The 26,736-nt window shown below is 33.3% G+C and overlaps 1 protein-coding gene and 1 long non-coding RNA gene across 10 annotated transcripts in view; one reads left to right on the forward strand and one right to left on the reverse strand.

Annotated features, from left to right (window-relative positions):
* The window catches only part of LOC143690815 (uncharacterized), a 54,652-nt gene extending 34,049 nt beyond the window's left edge, over positions 1-20,603 (forward strand). The window contains exons 2-3 of one of the 2 annotated variants that reach the window (XR_013179201.1): positions 17,749-17,860; positions 20,163-20,603. This is a non-coding gene — a long non-coding RNA (uncharacterized LOC143690815). Of the gene's footprint in view, positions 1-17,748; positions 17,861-19,951; positions 20,124-20,162 lie in introns of those variants that run through there. The other variant, XR_013179200.1, reaches the window with a different exon arrangement.
* CEP170 (centrosomal protein 170) overlaps positions 1-26,736 on the reverse strand; it is a 187,161-nt gene that overhangs the window by 84,371 nt on the left and 76,054 nt on the right. For 5 of the 8 annotated variants that reach the window (XM_077168469.1, XM_077168468.1, XM_077168470.1 and 2 more), the window contains exons 5-9: positions 19,139-19,194; positions 18,868-19,033; positions 17,716-17,850; positions 10,473-10,949; positions 3,933-4,570 (exon numbers count right to left, since the gene is read on the reverse strand). In XM_077168469.1, coding sequence (XP_077024584.1) covers positions 3,933-4,570; positions 10,473-10,949; positions 17,716-17,850; positions 18,868-19,033; positions 19,139-19,194 — 1,472 coding nt within the window. The remainder of the gene's footprint in view (positions 1-3,932; positions 4,571-10,472; positions 10,950-17,715; positions 17,851-18,867; positions 19,034-19,138; positions 19,195-26,736) is intronic. The other 3 variants (XM_077168472.1, XM_077168471.1, XM_077168473.1) reach the window with 2 other exon arrangements.

The following is a 26,736-nucleotide window of genomic DNA, read 5'->3' on the forward strand; positions in this document are numbered from 1 at the left end:
CCTTAGTATGATACACCAGTGCCTTCAATACCTAATCCAATTTGATCTCTCCAAAAGTAACTATAGTCCTCTGAACAAGTCCTGCAGTCTACTAATTCTGTGATTTTGTACAGGCTGTCCTACCCTACATGACTGCCTGTTATGGGATTAATTCCACACGTTTCAAAGCTAGCTTAACTGGCAATTAAATTTGACATCTATTGAACACATTTTATATATCAGGCACTAGATTTCTTCAGTCATAGAGTTTACATTTGGGGAGGAGGGGGTCTAGAGAATGGCAGACAAATGAAAAATTCTTCAATAGTGATAAGGCCTATTTAAAATGAAATAAGGTGGTTTGACATTGAGTAGGCGGGCTTCTTTATATTGGATAGATAAAGACTTCTCTGAGGAAGAATACCAACAACTTATGCTTACAAACATTTAACATACTATTTTTAATTTATCTGTTTTTTACTTGCCTGTTACTATTCAACTTTTCACTCATTTCCTGAAGGGAAGAATTCTGCTTTTCAATTTGAATTTTCCGCTCCTAACATCACTGTTGGTGCTGAGTAAAAGTTGCTAAGTGAATGAATCAATGAAATAACCCAGGTTTCAAATGAGGGAGTAAAACGGAAAATATAAGACTACATGCAAGTCTTCAGGATCAAAGAAATTCAAATTAAAATGGACAATAGCCACCCCACATACCCAAACTTCAAAAGGAGGAAAATGGATGATGGAATTCATCTATGCAATTTGATACATCTATATCTACTCCTGTTCTCTCCAAATTACTTCATCTTCTTCAGACATATGATTTCTGGTTCTCTGATTTTGATACCTCAGAGTTTGGCTTTAGATAGCTTAAACACATCTTGTAGCTTTAACCACAGCTATTGGAAACCTCAGCTTTTTTCGTTGATATTCGTAAGATAATATAGTGACCCTGGCATTTCCAGTTATGGTCTCAGCTTTGTTTCCAGGTATATACAAACTGAGAATGACTCTGAATTATCTACTGTTGAGGACTGATTTGTGTTTCCCATAGTGGAAGGCACAGGATAGTCTCTGCTGGTCTTCTCTCCAGGCCCCTGGGTTCCAACAACTGTCCCTGGGGTGACTTCTTTCTGCATCTCCAAAGGCCTGGGCTGAGCTGCAAGTGCTAAGATGAGGAATGCCAAGCTGCTTAGGCTGTACTACATTGCAGTCTCTCATCTAAGCACCAGCCAATTAAGTCAAATGTCCTTCACTGCAGCAGGCACGCCTCCTAGCCAACTGCAGATGTAAATCAGCAACAGATGAGGTTCACGTACCATTGGCTCATGTCTGCAGCAACAAAACTAGGTACGCTCACCTGGCCAAGCTGACAACTGAATCTAACTACCACACCCACAAAAGGCATGTTTAGGTCCCAACCACAGGTCTTATGGGTGTGAACCCATTTGTAAACAGGAGCTTTGAAGGTGTTACTAGTTAAGGTGTGCCCAAACTGAATGAGTATGGAACTTAACCCAATATGAATGAAGTCCTTATAAATAAAGGAAATTGAACATAGGAGAAGCCACAGAGAACAGCCAGAGCTAGAAGTCAATGGAACCTGGCAGAGAAAGAAGAGGCTGCCATGTGTAATGCCAAATCACAGAAAAGCCAAAGACCAAGGACAAAGGATCACAGGCAGCCAGCCCCAGAATACTACAGTCTTTGGGAGAAAGTATTGCTTTGCTGACACCTGTCTGGACTTCGTCTACCTTCAAAATCATGGGCCAATAAATTCCCGTTGCTTAAGCCAAACAACTGTATGGTATTTGTTTTAGCAGCAAGGAAACTAAGTTACATATTGCTATTACTCCCTTAAATGAATCTTGCTCTAAAATGTTGGATTTCTCTATCCATAGTGTGACCATATAACTTCTCATCAAAACTAGGACTCTCAAAATAAATACGGATGTTATTAATTATTACACTCAGAGTAAAGGTGTTCATTGGTTTTATAGTCTCCCTTCTCAATCTAGCAGTTTCTCTTTCTAAAGAGTCTCATCTGCAATAATGTCGTTTCTCTTTGCTTTCAGCTGGCCTGGTCTGGCTGGTCTCCTGTACTGTAACTTCTTTGTGAGCTTCTTATTTGACCCTTCCAGTGCTGAAAATACTTGCCAGGATTTATCAGTACCCAGTATAGAGACTCATATGATGAAATTCCTAATAAGGGTAATAATAAACAGAATTAACATTTATAGAGCTCTAAGTACATGTCTCTTACATATTTCACTGAACTCTTTTAAATAGCACAGTGAAATTTCCCCCATTTTACAGGTGAAATAACTGAGACTTAAAGAGGTTAATTTATCTAAAGGCACACACTAAAATAACAAAGCTTATACTTGATGCCAGATTTGTCTGCCTTCAAAAGTCCATGTTCTTACATACTACAACATAATCCCTAACTGTAAAATAATCGTTTAGTAAAAAAACTGATGATTATGAATGAAATATCCATTAAACTAAACAAGGATAGAACAGCTAGGATAAAATTATTAGTAACATAAATTTTAAACTATTCCCCTTTTATTTTTCATTTGAAAATATTTTAAATAGCAAAATATTTCTCTCAATAACCAGAGGGAAAAGTATGGATTTTAAAATAATCTGAAAGACATGTCATTATCAATCCTCAACGACGAAAATAAATAAAAAATGCTAAGGTCATTTTCTGTGCTAACACTGTGTTCTTATAAGTCCTTCAATACAATCAGGAAACTTGTTTTATTCATTTAATATTTCTCAAATCCTATATTTCTTCTTATTAATCCTTATAATAATATTGCTTACATGATGTCTATTTCCTACACTAATAGAAACTAGCAGTACAAATATTCAGAAATTATATACATGTACCAGTGGAAGAATAGATTGTATACATTATAGAACCCACTATGAAATAGAAATAAAATGTATGTGATTAAAGGCAAATAGAAGACCAAATATTTTTCTTGTATCCCAAAGGGTTTTCTTGCCTACTTGCCAAGGGACCACTCTGGAAACTGATGATCTAAATTATTGCATCTCAAATGTTAGTGTGCATATGATCACCTGGGCATCTTGTTTTTTATCAGATTCTGATTCCATATATTTGGAATGGCCCTGTGATTATGTATTTATAACAAGTTCCAAGTGATGCTAATGCTATTCACCCATGGACCACATTGACTAACAAGAACTTAAACAAAAGATTAATGTTTAGCCAAATTTAAGTTATAGTTTCTAAGAGGGGAAATAAATATCTGACTCCTAAGCCAACTTTTTCCAAGAAAAACTAGAAAAAGCTACTTTATAAATTAAAGCATAAGCATAAACCATTATCAAAGAACAAATCTGAAATGTAGGTAGCCATTATTATTAGGTATACACTTGGCTAAAATAAGAGTGTCATAAACTAGTTTTGTTTACATATACTTCTTTTCTATCACCAAAGACAGCAATGAATGGAAATTAAGGAAAGAAAAAAGGACAAAAAAAATTAATTAAAGCATATGTACTTTCATCTGCTTCCAACATGAAATTAGTAGGCAGTAAACCTATGGTTTACTATTATCAGTTAAAATTTGTGTTTATGATAACAGTCATAGCAAACTGTTTTGATTTTGCTTTTAGTTTTTAAATAAAATAAATGCAATTCAAGAATGTCCAAATAAAGTATACTATTTCTACATTTATCTTAAATTTACACTATTTTAAAAGGTCCAAAGATTTTTAATGCACAGGATTTTATGTATGAAACTCAGGTAAATTCAGAATATTATCAAAATGAAATTGAAAGGCATTTTCGTCTTACTGTCAGTCTTAGAGTTGTCTACAAACACCTAAAACTCCAATACCAGATTTCATGAGAACATTGCATATTGACTAAACCATGTGGAAAGGAACATATCCAAATTTCAATTATTTACCTTGTCAATCATTTTTCTTGCTTCCACTTCCTCACTGTTGGGATTCTCTAACTCAATGGTGTAAGTACCCTTGTCACTTTGGTCATCATCATTATCCTTTTCAGAAGTAGCAGAAGTAGCTTGATTTAAGAGTTTATCCATCTCCTGGTTTGGTCTGTGCCCAACACTCCCTGAACTTCTTAATAATGCAGTCTGTAGGAAGGGTATTGACACCGATTGCTCCTCTGATTTCTGTTTTAACAATTTCCCATGTGGAACACCATGCCCCCCTCTGTGATGCGTAGAGCTAGTCTGTAAAGACAAAGAAACCACAGTGGCATCTGCTGTTGGAGATTTTGCTTTTTCAAGTTTTGTATGTGTTGCTGAATAAGTTTCCTGACACAAGGCTCCTGCACTTTGAGTAAAAGAATCTGACCGTCTTTTTCTGGGGTTGTCTTCATCAAAGAACGCAATCATAAAAGCAGTTTGACTTACAACAGCTTGGTCTTGATGCTTTTCAGTAGCCTGGGCCTTCTGTAGCTTTTTCTGGTCTGAATGGTGGCGCCTTAAGTGTTCCTCAAGCGTTGCCCGTTTGCTACAGCGTCTGTGAGCCCCAGCATTCTCTGAATCGCTTTGTGTGCCATCATCATGTTTATTTCCTAAATACAAAAAGAAATCACAAAATAGAGAAGGGAAAAATCCCATGTAGAAAATTAGAAGCATACACAAAAGTGCTATTTATTTCGCTTCCTCCCTCTTTTCAATCCAGAGTCATATGTTCTTTTCAGTAACAGGCTCTGCAAACTTCCCTCAATTGCAATGCTTACATTCAAACTTATCAACCAACAATGAGGTCCTTTATAAACAATTGAATTGGGCTGCCTTTTTTTCTTCAAATTTAAACCTTATGATTCAATAATGCCTTAAATAAGTAACACTATATCATCTGTGATTAACTTATATTCATAATATCAACAAACATTTATCCTGACTTAAAACTATGCCTTATTTAAGCAATCATAAATTTGACATTAGCAAGAGAAAGGAAGAAATTTAACCAGATAAAAATCTATTCCTATCTTCTTCAGGAATAATACAGACTTAAGTTTGAATATATCTGATTTGTGAAACATTAGCTTCCTAATAGAAGCTCATCTTTTTCATATCAGTAAAACCTACAAAGTAGTTACAATTCATAGTTCTGGTAGTGATTATATGTGATAATTTATGAAAATTAGTTGAATTTTCACCAATTAAAAATTCTCATTACTTAAAATAACTGTATCAGAATAACCAAATAATAATTATTATACTATCATATAAAATTATCAGAAAGTCAAGACTTAAGTGCATGTGCCTGAACACATTGCAAATTAGGGTTTAAACGATACTTCTTTAAAAAGCTATCAATAAATCTAGTCAAACAGGAATATGATATCCAAATTTCCCTGTTACACTCATTTTAATCTGAGCAACTGCTGAATAATAAATATGGCACCAAAAAAGATTATGATTAATTGTGCTGCCACAAAAAAGACGAAGTTGTAAGGCATGCAGCAATGTGAATGAACCTGTGGGACATTTGGTGAGGCAAAATAAGCCAGAAACTCAAGAGCAAATACTGTATGATCTCGTTTAGAAAATACTTATATAAGAAAACTTGGCCTAGATTATAAACCCTTACAGCAGTCACATTTAGTCCAGAGTGGTAACTGTTATTTCTGGATTTTGAGGGGCTGTTTTATATAAATATATAACCTGGTATTTAGAGATAAGTATGAAGCCGACCAGGTTGGGGTTAAAGTAATTCAGAATACAGAGCTAAGGAAAACATTGTCTGTATTTTTGAGACCAAAGGAAGAAAGGTTTATTTTGCTCAGACCCTAAATTTTCTGTAGCTCATAATCTTGAACTCAATCTGTCTGGTTAGATCATTTAAAGAATCTAAACACAGGGAACCCAGAAAAAGAATGAGAGAACTCTTAATTCTGTATAGCTTAATGTAATACCTGGATACATCCCAGAGTATATTAAGCAGATAATCAAAAAGTATTTGCAAAGTCCTTGAGGGATGGGAGAAAAAATAAGGAACTATTAAACTTTACCAACTGGGGAAACCCCTGATAATGTGTCAAACATTAGAGCCACCCAAATCAATAGGCCAAGCCACTGATCTTGAGGTTTGCTCTTGCGAAGCTTATGTATGCAGCAGAGAAGCTTAGACTATCTACAGGTATGCCTAAGAGTAGCCTCTGGAGGGCCTCTTTTGTTGCTCAGATGCGGCCTCTGTCTCTCTAAGCCCAACTCTGCAAGTGAAACGATTGCCCTTCCCCCTAGATGGGACATGACATCCAGGGATGAAAGTCTTCCTGACAGTGTGGGAGATGACTCCCAGGGATGAGCCTGGCTCTGGCACCATGGGATCAACAATGCCATCCTGACCAAAAGGGGGAAAAGAAGTGTAACAAATAAAGTATCAGTGGCTGAGAGAGTTCAAATAGAGCTGAGAGGCTACTCTGGAAGCCACTCTTATGCAAGCTTCAGTTAGACATTGTTACTTATCATAACTTGCCAACCCCCAATCAAAACCATTCCTGTTAATCCTAAAGAATACTTAGGGCATTATCTAAGAATCTACAAAAGTTTCACGCACTAGAATAACTTTCCAGAAACCCACAACCTCCAGATGGGTCCCTCGACCAGTAAGGCCTGAAATGCAGAGAGGCCAACCTTTCCACAACATCAGCTAGTTCCATGCCACTATCCCATATTACTGACAGCCCCTCCCAACATGAAAAAGTTAGAATGGGCATAGCTCAAATACCCCTAAAAAGTGGGAGAAAAATCAAAGATGATGATGGCGTTATATAGAGAAGGTAGGGTTTAACAAATACGTATGAATACTCAATTATTATATCGCTATTTCTTTTAGACTCTAGTATCTTCGATCAGCTAGAAGTTAAAACCTAATATTGTGGAACTGTAACTCATACCAAACTCTGAAATCTGTTCTACAACTAGTTGTTGAGAAATTTACTTTGAAATTTACTGCTTTTTTGTATATATGTTATTTTTCATACAAAAAAAAAAAAGAGGGAGGGTTATAACAGATAGGATAGCACATATAGTATAAAAGATAGGATTTAACAAATAAGTTTGACTACTGAATCATTACACTGATATTTCTTTTGGTCTCCAGTATCTTGGAGGAGTTAGAAGAAAAAACAAAAAATAGTGGAACTGTAACCTATACTAAACTTTAAAATCTATTCTGTAACCACTTGTTAAAATGTACTTGGATTAAAAATAAATAATAGATGGGATAAAGGTTAAAACAATTGGGTAGATGGAAATAGTAGATAGATGTCAGTGAGAGAGAGGGATAAGGGATATGGTATGTATGAGTTTTATCTTTTTTCTTTTTATTTCTTTTTCTGGAATGATGCAAATGTTCAAAAAAATGATCATGGTGATGAATAAACAACTACATGATGATAATGTGAGCCACTGACTACACCACATATGAAATATTTGTCTTAAGAATGTTTGCATGTTAAATTTTACAAATAAAAAATTTTAAAAAGGTACTTGGAAATTTATTGGTTTTTTGTATATATGTTATACTTCACAACAGAAACATTAAAAAAGAAAAAAAGATGATGATTAGAGCTCAAAGACTTGGGAATAGGATAGGAAGCAAAGGACAAATGTTTAATGAAAAAATCAAGTTTTAATACTCATGGGTTTTTTTAAAATGGATTTAGAGCTAATAATTTGATGATAGTGATTTAACACAACAGAACTGCTTGGAAAAAAATAAGGTACATAAATAGAGTGAGCAGACTCCGAATATAGAATGGTACAGAATACAGGAAAGGGTAAGGTTTTAAAAAAGTAATAGGCAAGGGGAAAAAGGTAGTGAATAAGATCAAAGTGAAGGGGGTAAAGCGAGCACTCCCAAATGAGCAATAACGACTAATATCATAAAAATTAAATACAACAAAAATCTGAAAGTCTTTCTTCAAATTAACAACTACTCAAAATATAAACTGAAAAGAAAAAAAGAAAAACAAGTGTTGAACTAGTGGAATCCCTGCCTTAGAAAATTAAGCTAGGGAATCATGGATAACAGATGAAAAGCAAAACTCAAACAAAACTACTAGTTCAAATTAAAAAAATTCATTAAAAATACTACATTTTATAACCACTTTTATTTGTATTGGATATAAAGAAAAGGTATCCAGTCTGTAAGTGCTGAACACAACTAAACTTCAATAATTTATTGCATAAGAAGAATAACTCATATTACACAATATTACACACAAAATTTTTTTTTAATGAAAATACCATCGTTATAGAATTAAATTCTTGAATCAACATATAATATTTGCCTTAAGAGGGGTAGTGGGCCCATTTGGTATCTTTCCCCTAAGTTATAGTATAAAACTTCTCATATACTAGCCAGTACATTTCTTGTATTTCTTACACTAGTTATGTGATTAAAACTGCAATATTCTGTTTTTACTCAAAAAAGATCACCAACAAACTCCCCTCATCAAGTTTCTTTCTTTCCATTTTGTCTATCATTAATGATGCCTAAATATGATGAAATTCTTTTAGTATTTTTTTTAGGGTGCTCTATCAAGCTTGTAGCTGTGGCCAAAAGAAGCTGCAACTCTCCTAAAGGGTAAAAGTGTATGGGCTTTGTGAACATTATTTTCCTCACTGTCCCAAAGCACGTGCACTTTACTCTTGTAGGAGGCAAGGTTGTTTTGTTTTGCCTACTTTCAACTTTTTGACTGATCAGAATGGCTGTTGCTAGTTGAATTATTGTAAAATTACTACTATTTACTATAACTGCATTTATTTAGAGTTTGGTTATATACTTTTGATCTTCTAAACTATGGAAAATCTTTGTCTAATGACAGCAGGTTTGACTTTTGGAAAATGTCAAAATGTCCTTTATTAATCTGTTGGGAGAAATAAAATGGATCTAATTTAGACTGAAACCTAGTTATGTCCATAGAGACAAGGTAGCTTGTAAAATGGTCTGAAGGCAAATCCAAGAGTTCTAAATCAGCTTTAAGCAATGGCAACAATACTGGAATAAATGTCTACCTATAAATCAACTTTGAAGAATACTAGGAATTTGATTGTATAATTTCTGGTAAGGCTTTTAAATATGCAATCACTGATGAACAGATAAAATATGCATGAAGGCACATGAAGCCATTGTTTGGTATCAGGATGGATCATCAACGGGTCCTATTCAAGAGCAGAGAATGCCTCAAAATGACTGTTTAAAATTATAGTTCATATAGAAAATAGTTAAAATAAATGTAAAGTTATAAAAAAGTTTAATAGAATGATTTTTAAAAGGTACCTTCATAAAAGGATCTTTTAGCTCTTTTTTTGTATATTTATAAAGAATGGTTTAAAAAAGACTAGCAACTATTCTTAAACTTTAAATGTTCATGCTACCTCTTTTACTAGGCTATCAGTATTATTTACATATTCATAAATGGTCAATTTACAAATTGGTAGCTTTTATTTGTAAGCTTTAACTTATTCAAACATATAAAGGTTTCAATTATATATTTAATATTGTCTAGTAGAAGTAAAAGTGCCTCTCAAGCATATATATGCCAGGTATGTAACTGCTGACAACTATACTTAAATATATCAACAGACCCCAAAGAAGTAGGCAATCTTATTATCTCAGTATCCTGAAAATGTCATAGATCCAAATGAGAAATAAGAATAAAATACTCCTTTTTTATTATTTGATTATAACAGCAGGGAGTAATGTATCATTTAAACCAGGGTTGGGCTTGTCACTGATAGTGAAGTCCCTCATTATTAAATCAAATTACTGAGCACCTATCACTTGTTCAAGTCCCAGGTGAGGTGTTAAAGACACAAGGTAAATAATTAAGTCTAATAATTCCTTATATAGTAATAAGAGTAGTCAGATTAACATGCCATCACAATCTGTTCAAAATCATTTCCCTTATAGATATCTACTTAAAAGGAAGACAGAGTAATACACATCCATAGTTGATTAATTCTAAACAAATTTACTTGGCAAAACCAATACACTATCAACACTGCTATACTATCTACATATCAATTGGCTTAAAATTTCTGTTAAAATCTAGACATTGACATTTTACTGGATGCATCACAACAGAGAAGAAAAGAATTGAATATATATTTTCTTTAAACAAAGAAAATTATGTGAATTGTGTTCGAGGCAATTCCACTGAATGAATGAACAGAATGATTTTTATATTCCCCAGAAAAAGAGTCATATCTGATAACATAAGTACAAATTCACAAAACCAATCTGGTTTTGGCAAGAAATGGAAGAAAGACTATTCTGAATGAGAAAATTGGATGTGGGCAGTGAGACTCACTTTTGAGTTTTAAAATGAAATATAAACCCTTGAAAAAGCTGAAGTTTTCTACGATATAATAACTTATGTAAGAGATACTCTGATAATTGTGAAGACTGAATTTTATCATAAAATAGGGAGTTCTGAAATCATTAATTCACTTTACCTTTTAACCTTTTCAAGTAAACTGGAACATCACTTTTAATACTTTTGGAATCCTCTTCTGTTCTTTCCCATATCATTTGAGGAGGGTTGTTCTGTGCTAGCCAGTCAGCTACTTTGTTTTCTGGCGCCATCATTCCTGTTTGGATCCCTGGGAGGTCTTGAGTTCCAGGAAAAGGCTTCTTTGACTTGTGGCGCTGATCAGAAGTAAATTTTGTCACATGGTCTCTAATAGTTACCTTTCCTGGGGCACTGTCATCAAATTCAATGGTAAATGAAGCATGCCCTGCACCTGTTGTATGGGAACTTGGTGTGTCTTTTGTTGGGATTTCATGAATAGTGCTCTCTGTTATTTGTGGTGATTGCTGAAATTCTTTTGTAGGGATTTCAAAATAACTTGGTTCCCTACAGAAAGGAAAAAGTATTTCTTCAGTTGCAGCTGCAGATTGTTCGTCAACTTGCTTGGCATCTATGCTGCACCCTAATGAGAAATAAGAGAAAATTCAAAATATTTGGGAGCTTCCAGCACTTGAGGGACTCCAGTGCATCAGAAGACAGATCATAGTCTGGATGAAAAACAATGGCATGTACATCAGAGAATAAATGTCACAGAGAAGAAAGAATCTTTATCATAAACACACCAAATTTGACAGTATGCTTAATGTGAATCTTTTGAAACCTATGTAGTATCATCAGGAAATACAAGTAGCAGCAATGAAAAAAGGAAAGAAAGGTAGTTAAGGAATGGACCTTTTATGGCTAGATCCACATTTTTTCCAACTTGGAACTAGAAATCATCAAGGTACAAAAGAACAGAAAGCAAATGCTGAAGGAAATACATGTTCATTGTATATATCTACAATGATAGAAAATGCACAAATTTCCTTATTAAGTCAGCAGGATGAAATATCTGCAATGTTTATGAACACAAGTAAGGCTTCAAAGGGGAGAATAGATGCTCAAATGAAGATATAAACATGAACTAAATATGTAAGCAATGTTCTGGAAGAAACGGTTCCACTTACCATTCTTCAGTATCACATTCAGAAACATTATTTTTAGAATTACATAAAATAATATTACTGATTTCTGATCCTTCCAAGAAGACAGATACATTTTATAAACAATAAAAGAATGGTTGAAGATAAAACATGTAGTTTGTGTAAGACATTGCAATCCGAGCAGCAGTGTGAAAGAAATAAGATAAAAATAGAAATTCAATTGATAGCCAATAACTCCTGAAGAAAACAAGTTTACATTTCCATACAGCAAAATGTACACAAGTATCAAAATACCTGAAGGAAAGCTGAATTATATCAACCAAGTGTGGCAGAAGAAAAGCAACTTTTCAAGATTATCATTATTCTTCTGTTGCCATGGAAATTAATATAAAGGTACAAAAATAAAGGCATTTTCAAATAAATCATATAAAGGTGTATACATGACAATTAAAATATTTTCTTTTAAGTATCTGTTATTAGATAGTGCTTGAATTCAAAGCAAAAAACGTTAAATATTAAACTGCCCTGGTGTTCAGGAAGCAAAAGACCCATGTCTATTATCAAGATGGTGAAGAATGAGTTCAAAAGAAATATTTTCCTAAAACCCAAAAAAGCATTTGATTTTAAAATAGACTAAAATAAAACTTATTTGCAGAAGAATTTATTAGGAAGAAAAGGCATTATGGAGAGACTAAGTTGTTACCAATCATTTTCTAATTAAAGTGATGTCTCTGATATGATCCTTTAGGTAAGCTATAATTTTTTTAACAATACAATCATAAAACTGTTGGCTTTTAGGTTATAGAGGAAAGAGAGAAACATCTGTAAACAAAAGCGTGGGGTAGGGTATTTAGAAGACACTGAACTACATAACCAAGAATGATAAACTATAAAACAAACAAAAAATCTACAAAAGAAGGCAAAGAGAATATCTAACAGTAACAATTTTCGATGTTAAAAACTATCTTTTTCAAAATCAACTTCATTTTTCTTACCACTAAAAGAACATTAGAAAAAACCTACATTATCAGAGCTCTAATTTTACACAACATATAGAAGTAGTTACACAACATGACTCTTACTAACCTAAAGTCAAGCTTTAAAAATTTCTTTACAAAAGAGTTAATTTAACTTATGCTTAATAAAATGCCTACTTGGATTTTGAATGTTTACTCTGAATGCCTGTGACTTAAAATTTCCTAGAGAATAAAATATATTAACCACTCTTCATATATTAATAAACTCATCAATAAATGTTGTTTTACATTTTCAGAACTAATTTATTTATTAGGCACAATGTACCTTGTAGTTGATCAATTCCATACTCTGCAACTGATTTATAAACCTATCCCATCAATCTTTCTGTTGCTTTGTTCATCCTTCAGGTAGTAGAGTAATGCTGAGGACAAGGGGTGGTAATGTCTTACTATTACTACCATCTTGATATCCAAATAAAAGTGATATTGCTAAGATACTAAGCAAAAACTTCAAAAAGCTGGTTCAGGGGGTGTAATATTTATCATCCACTTGTCAATCATGTTTAAAAGGAATTACTTCCCTATATATCCTTTAGCATGAAAAAAAAGTTATAGTTAATACTATCCTACTTTCAACATGTTTTCATATTAACATATTAAAAGAACAGAGATCAACAGTTAGCACACCACTTTTTTAAGGCTGTCATTCCTTACTTTGAAATTATCTTTACTCAAAGAACTAGTAATCTGAAATTTACATAAAGCAGTATCTATTTTGTCCAAAAATCAATTCCTAACAATGTCCAGAAGCACAACATAATCGTGATTGGTGATTATAACCAGGTGGCTCAGTTCAGTAGAAAGCCAGAATGAGATGTGAAATCTCATTCAGAGATATATCCTGACTCTACCACTCTTTAATCTTCACTTTCCTCATCTACGGAAGTAGGAAAATAATATCTACCACAGAAAGTTGTTGTGAAAATTTCAGTAAGATAAGAAGGAAGTGAGATAATGTAGGTTACTAAGAACAAAATCTGGCACAAAGTAGGCATGTAAATAAATGTTTCTTTGTCTTCTCCTGCATCTCTCCAACACAGGCAACCAAAAATCTAATACCAAAAACTTAACTCTAAAAAATCAAGACATATATAACAATGTTTATACTCTGATGTTTATGAACATTACTAACAGAGAAGTCCCTCATTGGGGGACTTCTTATTTACTCAGATTACATGTGGCAAATCTGAAGGCAGTATAGAAGTGAGGATTAAAGTAAACATACTGTACTGGCTAGTTAACAATCACGTGGTAGAGATAAGACAAAGCTATGAAGAGTAGACACATGGCCTCAAAAACATGCTAGTCCAGAATAATTCAGTATGTAGAGCAGTCTTTCATACTTCAGAGTCTCCTGAGATCATCAGTGTAATGTATCTTAGTCAATAACTGATATTCATAATGATGATTCTGGGATATAATGAAAAAAACCTAAATTATATTCAGACTTCTCTACTGAAGACAGAAGTGATACGGTTAATACACTAAATAGAAGAACAAAAAAAAATAAGCAAACTTAAAAAAACTGTTAGTTTTAAGAATAACAGTTAATTATTTGGAAATTTCATTATATGGAGGATTTCATTTTTCTGAAGATGATTAAAACAGATCAGTTGCAGGACGACTACACTTGGGAAATATAGGATTACTAGAAAAACTATTAGGGGTCTTCTAAATTTATACAGAAAAACTACAGTTTTTCTCCTCCTCTCATACAATATATTTGTTTATATTTAAATTTTGTAATAGATCTCAACTTCTAGATATTTAAAGTTATTAAATAATTTATTCTGTTAGAGTTAATTCCGAACATAAAAGTCAGAAGAGCAGCTACTGATATTCTGCTTATGTTCGTAAGGTACTTTATGACCAGGTGACTCTTCAGGGATATTTATAGTAAGAGTAATCCAGAATAAATGTTCCCTTGATTTTTCTGTATTAAACTAATTAAAATATTAAACCAATTAGAGATGACAAAGACTATAATTATGAAGGCTCATTCTGTTTAAGATGTCCATCCAACTTAGCCCCAAGTGCTTCAAATTATGAAGACTAAGAAACTCTTTGTGTTAAGGAGTCACAACTTGTCAGTTTCCAAAATTAGTTTGATTCAATTAAAAATCCTTGTTAAAAAAACAAGAATATATTTCTCAGAGTTGTATACTCATGAACACTTTTTCAAAATGTATATAACACTCAAAGTTCTTTAATTGTAACTTGAATAAATATTTACATCAAGTTAGCTAGTAGGTTACCTGAGCACAGCTGTAGCTAAATTAAGGGCAAATTTCCTTTCTAAGTAGGATGGAATATTTCCACAATTTCAGAAAAACTTAATTGTTCTGATGTAAATATTAGCTTCTAGGGTATTTTGGGCTTTATGATAAACCTTTAAGGGATTCTTTGTATATGGACCCACAGAGAAGGACATAAAAAATTCCTAGATAGCAAAAACACTTTATCCTTTCTAGAGGGCTCACCTTCCATAAATTCTAATACATTTTTTAATTCTAAAAACTGGTAACCAAGAAGCAAATTACGTTTTGTTTCTACCTAGAGTATATACTTGAGGACATAAATTATTAAATTAATTTTCATTCCATAATTTGAAACATCTTTTTTAAAGCCAAAATGATTAAATGAAGTGAGATCTTACTGTGATACACATTTTCAAATCTGCCACTATAATTTCTGTCATCTTTATACATTATTTCAAGTCAGTAGACTGTTTCTCTTATCCTTTATTTTAAAAAAAACTGCAAATGACAAATATGAAGCAATAACAAACACTAAATAGGAAATTAAGTGAAACTCTCACAAGGCTATTAATCATCTACAATTGACAGGGTGCTTTAAGCTCTTTAACACAAGATAAATGTCACTTTATTCCTTATTAACAAAAATAATTCTAAGGTGATTAAACAGCTTAGGTTATTTGCAGAAATTACACTCAATGAGAGAGGTCACAGGAGCTGACAATCACTTGAAAATTCAGCTTTATTTACAAAGATGAAATAACTGCTGGATGCTTCACAGTTTGAAACTTAATTTTATTATGCTGAGATATGAGGGATCAGTTATCTTATTCCTATTTTTTAAATGTTCAAATCTTTATACCCTATGAAGTATATATCCTTTTTGAAATGCTCGGTGTGTATTTGTGTGTGTGTTTATTTACAAGCGTAATGATCACTAAACTATCAACTACTTGTGGTTAACAGCATGAATCTGGAGTTAAACTGCCTGAGTTCAAATCCCAGCTCTATTCAACTGGGTGACCTTGGTAATCAAATTAATCTCACTGTACCTGAGTTTTATCTATAAAATGAGAATACTAACTACCTACTTTAAGTGTTGTTGTGAGGATTTAATGATTAAATGTATGCAAAGCACTTAGAAGAGCATCAAGCTAAAGTAAGAACCGAAGAAGGATTAAATTTTAATGGCTAGATAAAATTACTATTAGAATTATTTTCAAAATTTGCCAATATTATGTAATATATGAGATAAATGAGAAAAGGGAAGGGAAGACACAAAGTTTTCAAATAAAGCAGAATTCTTGATTGTTTTCCAATATCCATTTTCTGTACCCCTCCTAACAGGACTCCAAACATTCTAAAATATCCACTTTTCCCTGATACAGCTCATGTGTCTTAGAGGAAATCTAACCCCATACTTAGCTTCAGAGAAGGCAAGATTGTTTAAGGATAATCTCATATTCCTTGCCAGGGATTGTTCTGAAACAAGCAGGTGATTTACTCCGAAACCTGTAGAAGGTCAATGAGATGAAAGATGTGTTGAGAATTTTGGGGAAAGTTCTTCCATCTTTTGGGAGGCCTTTTGGAAGCAATCTTTGCTCTTTTCTGCTACCCATGATCAAAGTAGCATGTAGCCCTGACTGCTGTTGGAAGGCAGCAGGTGATGAGAGGAAACTACAGCCACTGTGTACAACAAGCTAAGAGACTGGAGAAACTTTTTATTGGATGGCACCATTGAGATGCAATGAATTTACCAACCCTAAAAGAGTTTGGCTATGTGAGGCAGTAATTCCCTTCCTTTTTAGTCTCAAGAAGGAGACTGTTATTTGCATCTGAAGGCATGCTAAATAATACTAAGATTCTGAGCTTGCACATCGTTGGTGACAGAAACATGGAAGCTTCGGTGGGAATTAATTTGCAAAATAGACAACTTTAATTTGGGACACTGTAAATCAAGTTGAAAATACCAGCTTTCTTAGATTTGTATCTTGGTATAATTCAGAGCATACCTAAAGAACCAATGTTCATATTTCCAGCAAAGAAAAATATTGTATTTACCTTATAGGGCTAGGGTCACTGCAAGGACTAGTAGAAGATTGAGGAGACTGCTGATGGAAGCTATCCTTGCCTCAGAATCAGACTTGGTCTTCCATACTAATCCCTGATGCCGGTACTTAATTATTCCAGTCCTGAATCCTTATCTACTATTATCTCAGGAACTAGTTGCTCCATTCTTCTGTTTTGATATCTTTCCCAGATTCTTCTGTGTTAATTGATATTAGTTTTATTTTATGAAAATCTTGATATTCTGGCTTAGGGACATTTAGTTCACCACTGAAACCCAGAAGCAATAAAGGATGTATGCTCCTTGACTATTAATCTGAAAATCTGACCCAGAACTACTTCTTCCGAATGCAGCTAATATTGTTATTTTATCCAACAAACTGGGCATACTGAGGTTTCGAAGGAATTGTAATTTCAAATCACATCAACACATTTTTGAACACAGTAGAAAAAGTTCATTTAAAAATATGACAGAGGTTCCCAGACCATGCACACCCGCTCCCACCCCCCCCACAAAAAAGGTATATGCTTGTAAACCTAATGAAAACATACACAATTGATTTGTATCTTCTATTTTGCTCTAATTTATACATTTTAATAATCACTTTAAAATACTTAAAATACCCAATTAATGTTATTAATCTATTCTCCAAATTCTTAAAACTGGAAAATTTTAAAATAAGAGTACTTTACAAATATATTGTGTTTAATTCTTTAGAGTGTGAGAATAATAAAGAAATTAAATTAACATTGCCATGAAAACATATATCAACTATCTTTATCAAATTATAGAGCACCAGATGTTTCTTTTCAGGATAGATTTTTGCTGAGATTATAAATTCTTTCCCAACTATTCATTAAATATCATGGACATTGAGATCTTTTACCTGATGTTCCAGTTTCATGATTTTTTCCCTCAGGCTTGCCATTTGACTTGAAAGCACTTTGCTCATCCACCTCATCATCCCCCCACCAGGATGGCTGACCATACAATGGAGTACCACGGGGCATAGCAGAAATATCTGCAAAGAGGTAGGAAAAATCTGTGTAAAGTAGAAAAACAACACTTTCACAGAACACTAGAATTGTTTGGCTGATTTATTACATGGAAAAACAAAGTATAGTCTGGAGAGCTGAGAAGTACTCTAATTTGAATAATAGTATTTGTCTAAGACCTTATTTAATGTTGGACATGATGAAATAAATGCAAATTTGCCCAGACAAGTATCCAAGCAATGTAACCTGCAATCTCCTAATAGCTTTTTGTTAAGAACGTACAATTTCTTTGGTATATAACTAAAGCACTTGAAACAAATGGCCTTTGACTAGAAAATTTAGACAGGAAATGACCTCAGCAGGACAAGCTTAAAGAAACTAGGCAATAATCAACCAAGGAAGAATGAAGCCAGTCTTTTCAGAAATGGCTCATTAAGTCTAAAAATAACAGGCAAAATTAAATTTTGACACAACAGCCATTTTTAATTTTTTAAAGCCCAAGGGAATTCACTGCAGAATAACTAAGTTTAAACTAGTTGTTAGCAGGATGAATACATTTGTATTTGAGCAAATTTGGAAATGCCATCAATTAATTAAAAATTGTTTTTGTCTGAATTCATGTATTTATGTAAAGTATTTTACACAGTGCATAGAACATGATAAATATAATGATGATGCAATATTATTAGATATTTAAAACTTTTCCCTTTAAGATATTTCAGTTACTACCATTCAGAAGAAAAAGCAGGTAAACATGAAATAACAAAAATATTGTAAGGTAAACTTTATTTCCTTCAAATATTTAAACATATTATATACAAGTGTATACAAACGCTATACATAATATGTGTTTTAAAATGTTTTCTAACATTTTATATATATATATATAATATGCACTGGCTGCATTAAAACCCACTTGGAAATCATCACTATAAAATTATTTAGTGTAAGTCTAACAGGATATGGCCAACCTTTTGAGAACAAAGCATATAATTTCTTCATGATTATGTATAAATAAGGAGCTTTCAAAGCAGTTAACTTACCCACAGCTTTTTCCTCAGACTTTAGGGCTTCTGTAGCTTTGTGCTGTACTTCTGCTGTTACAGCATCTGCTAACTTTGAATCTATACTCTTGGCACATGCAGATTTTGATAACTCTGATTCTGAAGATTTTTGGGACAACTGAAGTTGAATGGTAAACTTCTCATGCTATAAAACATTAAAAAATGGTTGTGAAACATCCATGAGTGAAATCCACCCTAGTCAATGGTAGATTTACAAAAGATTACAAAAGGAATAAGTAAAAACTTTTACCTTAAGTGCTTCTTCAGGGACCCTCATTTCTCCCCGCACTACAGTAAAAAGATTTGTATGTAAACAGGGCTAAGGAAGCATATAATTTCGAAGTTGCTAATTAAGCTTCAAATGATCATCAAAGATAATTCAAAATTCATCCTACTTTCAACAGTTAAGTTCCACTGTACAATGAATTATTATATTTCCCTTGATAGTAAAATGTTAAAATATGCTCATAAACATTTTTCATTTTGAAATGCTAAAGAAAATTACCTTAAAATTCAGTAAGTATTTCCAAACTTAGATAGCAACGGCCTTCAAAAAGCAAATAACTGGAATATTCTTAACAGCACAGACATTTTCAGTTTTCACTAACAATAGTATGACTACTATAAATAAAAAGCACCTAGATTAAATTATATTCATAGATAATCATAAAAATTGAAAAGGAACTAGCTCATCAGTTATTACCTAACAGCAAATCCTGAAGGAACGGGTAACTAACTTTATAAGCACTGATAAAAATGAAGTTCACTTTGCAGTGCAAAAGAAACGCTACAATTAGGGTCCTATCAGCAATATAACCACCCCTTTACCCATGAATTGCAATCAGGGTCATATTGCATTATCATAACAACTGACTCCGTACAGATTAGACCAAATGCTAGATACAATGAATGCTTCCATTATTACACCAAAAACAATGCCTCTATATTTTAAAAAGATCTATTCACTCACTAAACAGTAGGGGTCACATTTTCCACCATTATTTAACCCTGTAATGAAAGGACTTTTTATATATGTACTAAATTCTGTATTTTATCCTTTCAGGGCACCCATGACATCAAGGGTACAAAGCTGTAATTACCATGACTACATATGAGAAAAAAAATCCCCTAGCATAGGGGCAGTAAACTTGGTAATAAGGAGTATTAACCTGTTTTCACTCAGTAAAATAATAAAAACTCAGAATTTTTAGAATGGTAAAGAACTCTGGGGAATATCCTATTCAATACCACTATTTCTCTTTCCTGTTCTATAGATAAAGACTTGGGGATTCTTTATCCTTACAATAAAAGCAGAACTCAAGACTAGAATCTAGACAACTGAATTCCAGTCCAGGGCTTTTCTACCACTTTAGATTGTTTCCTGTACTTCTGAAATACTAAAGCTCTCCTTTTTTTTGATATGTACAAATGTTGATACATATTTGCTATTGAAATACATATTTTATAACTAACTATATTTAATGAAAATCAAAGTCTAATAACTTTGTATTTATCTCTGAGAAAATCATTAACAGATGGAGAAGATTCACAACATCTTTTCAAAAGGGGAAAACACTTTAAAAAGATTCACATCAGAGATATGAATGAAGCTGACCTGGTTAGGACTAAGGCAAATCAGAAGAAAGGATAAAGGATGATATTGACTGTGTATTAAAACTTCAACTTCTATGTAAGACCAAAGGAAGAGATGTTTATTTGGTGCAAAATTTATGGTATCACAGTACTAATTTAACATATTTTTGGTAGTACACTAATATATAAGCCATATGGTCAGCTTATTCAAACACCATAATTATATGGAACCTTGACTAGGGAGTGAGATCTTGTTGGTTTGCACTGGTTGGTGTGCAGCCCAATACATCCCACAATAATTGAAGCAGAAGATAAAAAAGTATTTGCAAAGTCCCCTTGAGGGATTGGCGAAAAAGGTAGAAATATTAAACTTCCCCACCTGGGAAGACCTGATAGTATCACAAGCACTGGGGACTGGCAAATTGATGGGTCAAGCCCCTCATCTTGGGGCTTGTCATTTTGAAACTTATTCTTGCAAAGGAGAAGCTAAGCCTACTTATGATTATGCCTAAACAGTCACCTCACTGAACCTCTTTTGTTGCTCAGATGTGGCCTCTCTAAATTAACTCTGCAGATGAACTCACTGCCTCTCCCCCAACATGTGTGACATAACTCCTACGGGTGTTAATCTCCCTGGTAATGCAGGACATGACTCTCAGGGATGAGCCTGGCCCTGGTATAGTGGGACTGAGAAAGACTTCTTGACCAAAAGGAGGAAGAGAAATGAAACAAAGCTTCAGTGACTGAGAGATTTCAAATAGAGTTGAGAGGTCATTCTGGAGATTTTCTTACGTAATATATAGATATCCTTTTTCAGTTTTAGGTGTATTGGAGTAGCCAGAGGGAAATACCTGAAACTGTTGAACTGTAATCCACTAGCTTTGATTCTTAAAAATGACTGATTAACTATAGGGCTTTGAAGATGTGTCTGGCTGACTGTGAAAACCTTCACAATCAACTGGAATGACTGGTATTCACTTTATCCAGTATATGGACAGATGAGTAAGAAAATAACGACAAACATAAATAATAGGGTGGTATGGCATGTTCTGGGTGTTCCTTTTTTACCTTTATTTAAAATTTTATTATTTAAAAAAATTTTTTGAGTAATGAAAATGTTCAAAAATTGCTTGTGATGATGAATGCACAGCTATATGATGATGCTGTGAGTCACTGATTGTACACTTTGGATGATTATATGGAATACGAATATACATCAATAAAACTGCTTTAAAATAATAATATTGGGAGGAGGGTATAGGATACTTTTAATTTACTTTTTATTTCTTTTTCTAGATGAATAAAAATATTCTAAAATTGATTGTGATAAGGAATGCACAACTATATGATGATTCTATAAACCACTGATTGTATATTTTAGGGGATGGATTGTATAGTGTGTGAATATATCTCCATAAAATTGAATTAAAAATATAATTAATAATTAAAAAAAAGAAATTCACAGACATTTCTATTTTTTCAAAGGAGAACTTAAATGATTAAGCCTGCTGTATAGGTTCTTGGTGTTTCAGGTTTACCTTCTGAGAGTACTTGAAGGCTGGTCCCCAGGGCTCGTCTTAGGTATCCTTTTATGCCTAGACAAGTTTCAGGACAAAAAAACTCGAGAAGGGACTTCCTTCACCGATTCAAACATTTTACCTTCCAAAAACTATGTGCTCAACTGTTTCTGTGTATAGGAATAAAGGACAACTAAATAATTTTTTTCAGGTCATGAATTTATGTGACGACTTTGGTAGGACCATGAGATTTTGAAATGTGCTAGCCTTAGATTGTACCTCCAAAGCTACTGTCTTCATAGTAGTGCTAACAGAAGTAATTGTTTTTAACTTGCTAGTCAAAGAAAATTACAAATTGGAGTACAATTACTCATGATATCAATAAGTTATAAAAAGTTTAAATTATTGCTTGCTTATTCATAAAAAAGACTGCTATGCTCAGTTTATTCAAGAAATGTTTATCTAAAAGTGACATCTGGAAAACTCATCTGAATACTACTAATGTGTTCTAAAATATTCCATTTTATCATAATGACAAGGCTAAAGAGAGAACAAAACTGTAAACAGATTTACCTATACCTCTGGATATGGCCTTAACATACCAAGTGTCAGGTATCACTGCGAACAAGTTAATCATTTATAACATTAATTCATTAAGTGAATCCACTGGGGAAATACCAATACATACTTAGTAGATGAAAAGGGGAAAAATTTTAATAAGCCTAATGTCACAGAATGGGCTCTAGTCACTTGGGACAGGATCTCCACCAAGACATGGTTTCAAAATGTGTTATATGCTCAAACAATTTAGATGAGGATCAATGCACTAGTCTCTGAAAATCTACATAACTAAATAAATGTGAGTCTTATAGTGTTGAAGACAGTAAACTCAGTTAAATAAGAATACTTGAATAAAATTATTTTATAATATGAAAGAAGGGGGAAAGCATTTTTCTAAATTATATTTTATATGTGTGATTTTAAGTAAATTATAAGAAGGCTATCTTAAAAATTATCCTTAAAGCTATAAAACATATATAATTTTTCTTTTTGGATCTTCTCAAAAGCAATATGGGAAATTTCCTTTATTTGACCACATTTAATGATGAAATATTCAATTATGCTACATTAAGATTCCACAAAACCTTCAAGGTGGGGGGGGTGGATTTTATGTTAGCTTAGTTTTGTCTATACCTTCAGGAAAATATTTCATTTTATTTTAGCATGAGAACACCTAGTCCCAACTGATAGGAACACAGTTTTTCAACAACTGATTTTATCTTTTCTTGCATCAGATCATTCTTTAATCCGATAGCTCATCTCCATTAATTTTTAAAATTCAGTTTTTTTAAACTTTGAGAAATATCCTCAATTTTGAAATTTGGGAAGTGTGCTCATCTCCATCATGGTTTTATTATAGATATAAACCACATTTAATCAGGAAAAAACTTCTCTGAATGAACAAGCCTTAATTTTTAAATAGGTTTACCATCCCTGGTCATTTTAGTAGCCATTTTTTTGTACTCCTAAGCTATAGCAAACAGCGTCACATACAGGGTTCCAGTTATAGAATCTTCATGAGTTTAGATGCTAAGACAATGTTTTTTACCTCATTTCTAATATGATTAACTCAATCATTTTGTGGGTCACTATGGTGGGAGCAAAAACCTTCCTCATGAAATAGAAATAATACTAATGAAGAAATTAAGGTACTAAGTGAGAAACTCACATGAATAGGATGGTGAGGAGGAGGACCTTGGTGGAAGAGTTAAGACTGAGACGTACATAAGTAACGTCTAAATTGTTTTCCAATAACTGTATACCCGCCAATATCATACTGATTTTCCTCCTAGTTCACTAGCAGTTTCTTATTTTCTTTGCTGATTTCTCATAGAATTGTACGGTTGTTATGCTATATGTGAAGGGCTATAATGTCAACAGAAGGTATAACTTGACATCAATGATGCAATTATAGCTTCTAAAGAAACCACTAAAATAATAATAAAGTTATAGGCAACAAACCAGCAAAGGAGTAAATGGAATCATAAAATACTTTAAAATAATTCGAAAGAAGTCAGAAAAGGAAAAAAAAAAAAAAAAAAAGAACAAGAAATAGGTGAGGAAGATGGTAGAGTGAAAAGCTTTAGGGCTCTATCGCCCCCCACAGAAGATTTGAACAACGAGCAAAAATTGGCAGAAACATCATTCTCAAAGATTCAGAAAACAGTTTAAGGAATGCAGAAACAGTGCAAGAGTAAAATCGAGAAAATGGCAACTTAAAAGCAGTAAAATTTCATGGCATACTAGCTGGTCCCTCGACTATCCCCTTTCTGGCTTGGCACAGAGCTGGATTGTGCTCCCAGTACAGGTCCCCGGATCCAAGTCAAGAAGAAGCAGGGTAACCCTTACACATATAATGGGAGCATGTATGTGTGGGCCAACTCCCCTACTGGTAGCATGAAGAACCAAACCAGGACACCTGTCACAGGCTTGCCATCCAAGAACTTGCCCTCCATGTAAGTACAGAATGCTATGGGAGAACAGTCAAGCTGTGGCTTCCTGTAAGTATTACTGACTGTAGGACATACAATACAATGCCCAGGCTTGTGAGGAAACTGTTCCCTAGGGAAGAGGGAACATTCATATCTATGTAAATGGGGGAATTCACTGTGCCACATACGTATGACCAAGATAAAGATACAGGTAAAGAAAGGACCAGGGAGGTCCCCATGTTTGCTCTTCTCCAAAATCACTGTATGGATAAGCCTTGAAGGAGAGAACTTACACAGATCAATCTGCTAAGACTGGGAAAGTGTTTTCTTTATTACTTCCACTTTTTTTTGTTATTATTAGATTTTTGTTAGTTCAAGGGAAGTTCTGCCATAACACTAGCTGGATACAGGCTTAAGGAACAGGGTACCACCTTTAATCACTTTGTAAATGTGATTAAACCCACTGAATGGTAGGCCTGGGAATACTTGAAATAGGAAAGTTTATATTGCATATATGTTTCCACAAGTTAAAAACAAAGATACAGCAAAAATTAAGTGCAATGCATGATTCTGGAGAAGAGCTGACAGGAGAGAAGAAAAGGCTCAAAAGGACATTATTGGAACATATGAAAAAATGTAATATAGACTGTAAAGTTTATATCAATGTTAAACTTTTTGAACTTGTTAACTTTACTTAAGATGATTATATAAGTGAATATTCTTGTTCTTAGGAAAAGTGGCAGTATTACATGGGAGTATTAAGTGTTCAAGGAATATGTTAAAACCTACACTCTAGTGTTCAAAACACAGTTAGATGGATTGATAAATGGATAGATAGAATGATACAACAAATGTGGCAAAATGTTAATAGTGGTGGATCTGGATATCTGGGTGAACAGGAATATGTTGCAGTTCTCTGTATGGGGTTTGTATTATTTTTTGTAACTATCTTGTAAGTTTGACAGTATTTCAAAATAAAAAGTTTATTAAAAAAAACCCTACATTTTCTATCAGAGTCTATTATTTTCTCAGTCTGCACAATATGATGAAATAGGCTTACACTGTTAGAATGGCCTGCCTCACAGGGAACTGAGGTCAGTTTCCAGCCAAAATCCAACCAGGAATTGAGGACCTCAGTACAACAATTCTCAAGAAATGAAATCTGTCAACAATCATGTGAACTTGGAAAAGCAACCCCAGTCCTGGATAACACCTTAAGTGAAGCCTTGTGAAAGACCCCGAAGAAGAGAAGACCCAGCTAAGCTGTGCCTGGACTCCTGATCCACAGAAATTGGGAGATAATAAACATGCATTGTTTAAAAAAAGAAAACAAAAGAAAGAGTTGCAACAAGTAGAACACAAATATCAAGATGATAGTAATAAATCTAAAATAATCACATTAAATATAAAATATAAAAGGTCTAAATTCCCAAATAAAGGTAGAAATGACAAAATTAGATATAAAAAAAGGTGAAGATTTAACCACAAGCTGGTTAAAAGAAAAGTACTTTAAATATAAAGACATATAGGTGAGAAGAATGGAAACTGATATATCATACTAACACTAATGAAAAGAAAGAGTGGTTGTATTAATATAAGACAAATGAGACTTCAGAGCAAAAAGTATTATCAGGAATAAAATAGATTATTTTCATAAAGGGGTCAATTTAGCAAGAGCACACAATAATCCTAAATGTTTATATACCTAGTAACAGTATTTCAAATTACATGAAGCAAAACCTTGTGCAAGACAGAACAGAAAAACCTACAATTTTAATCTGAGATTTCAATCTCTCAATAATTGACAGAACAAGTAGACAACAAATAAGTAAGATAGAGAAGACCTGAACCACACTACCAACCAACTTGGCATTACAGACATTTTTAGAACTCTCTTCCCACAAACAGCAATACGTACATTTTTTCAAGACAGTTACAAAATAAGCCATAGCAGGGCCACAGAAGTCTCAATAAATTTAAAAGGATTTTAAACATACAAAGTATATTCTCTGACCACAATGAAATTAAACAAATTAAACCCAAACTACACGGAAGAAAAGAAATAATAAAGATGTTAGAAATCAAATAGAAAAGAGAAAAACATTAGAGAAAATTCGATGAAAGCAAAAGCAAATTCCATGAGAAGATTTTTCCCATTTTCTCCACCAAAGATGCTCTACCCACAGAATTCTGTCAGTTAATGATGACTCTATTTTCCAATTGCTTAAACCAACATCTTGTATTCT

This window comes from Tamandua tetradactyla, chromosome 7 (assembly GCF_023851605.1).
Source record: "Tamandua tetradactyla isolate mTamTet1 chromosome 7, mTamTet1.pri, whole genome shotgun sequence".
Taxonomy (NCBI): domain Eukaryota; kingdom Metazoa; phylum Chordata; class Mammalia; order Pilosa; family Myrmecophagidae; genus Tamandua; species Tamandua tetradactyla.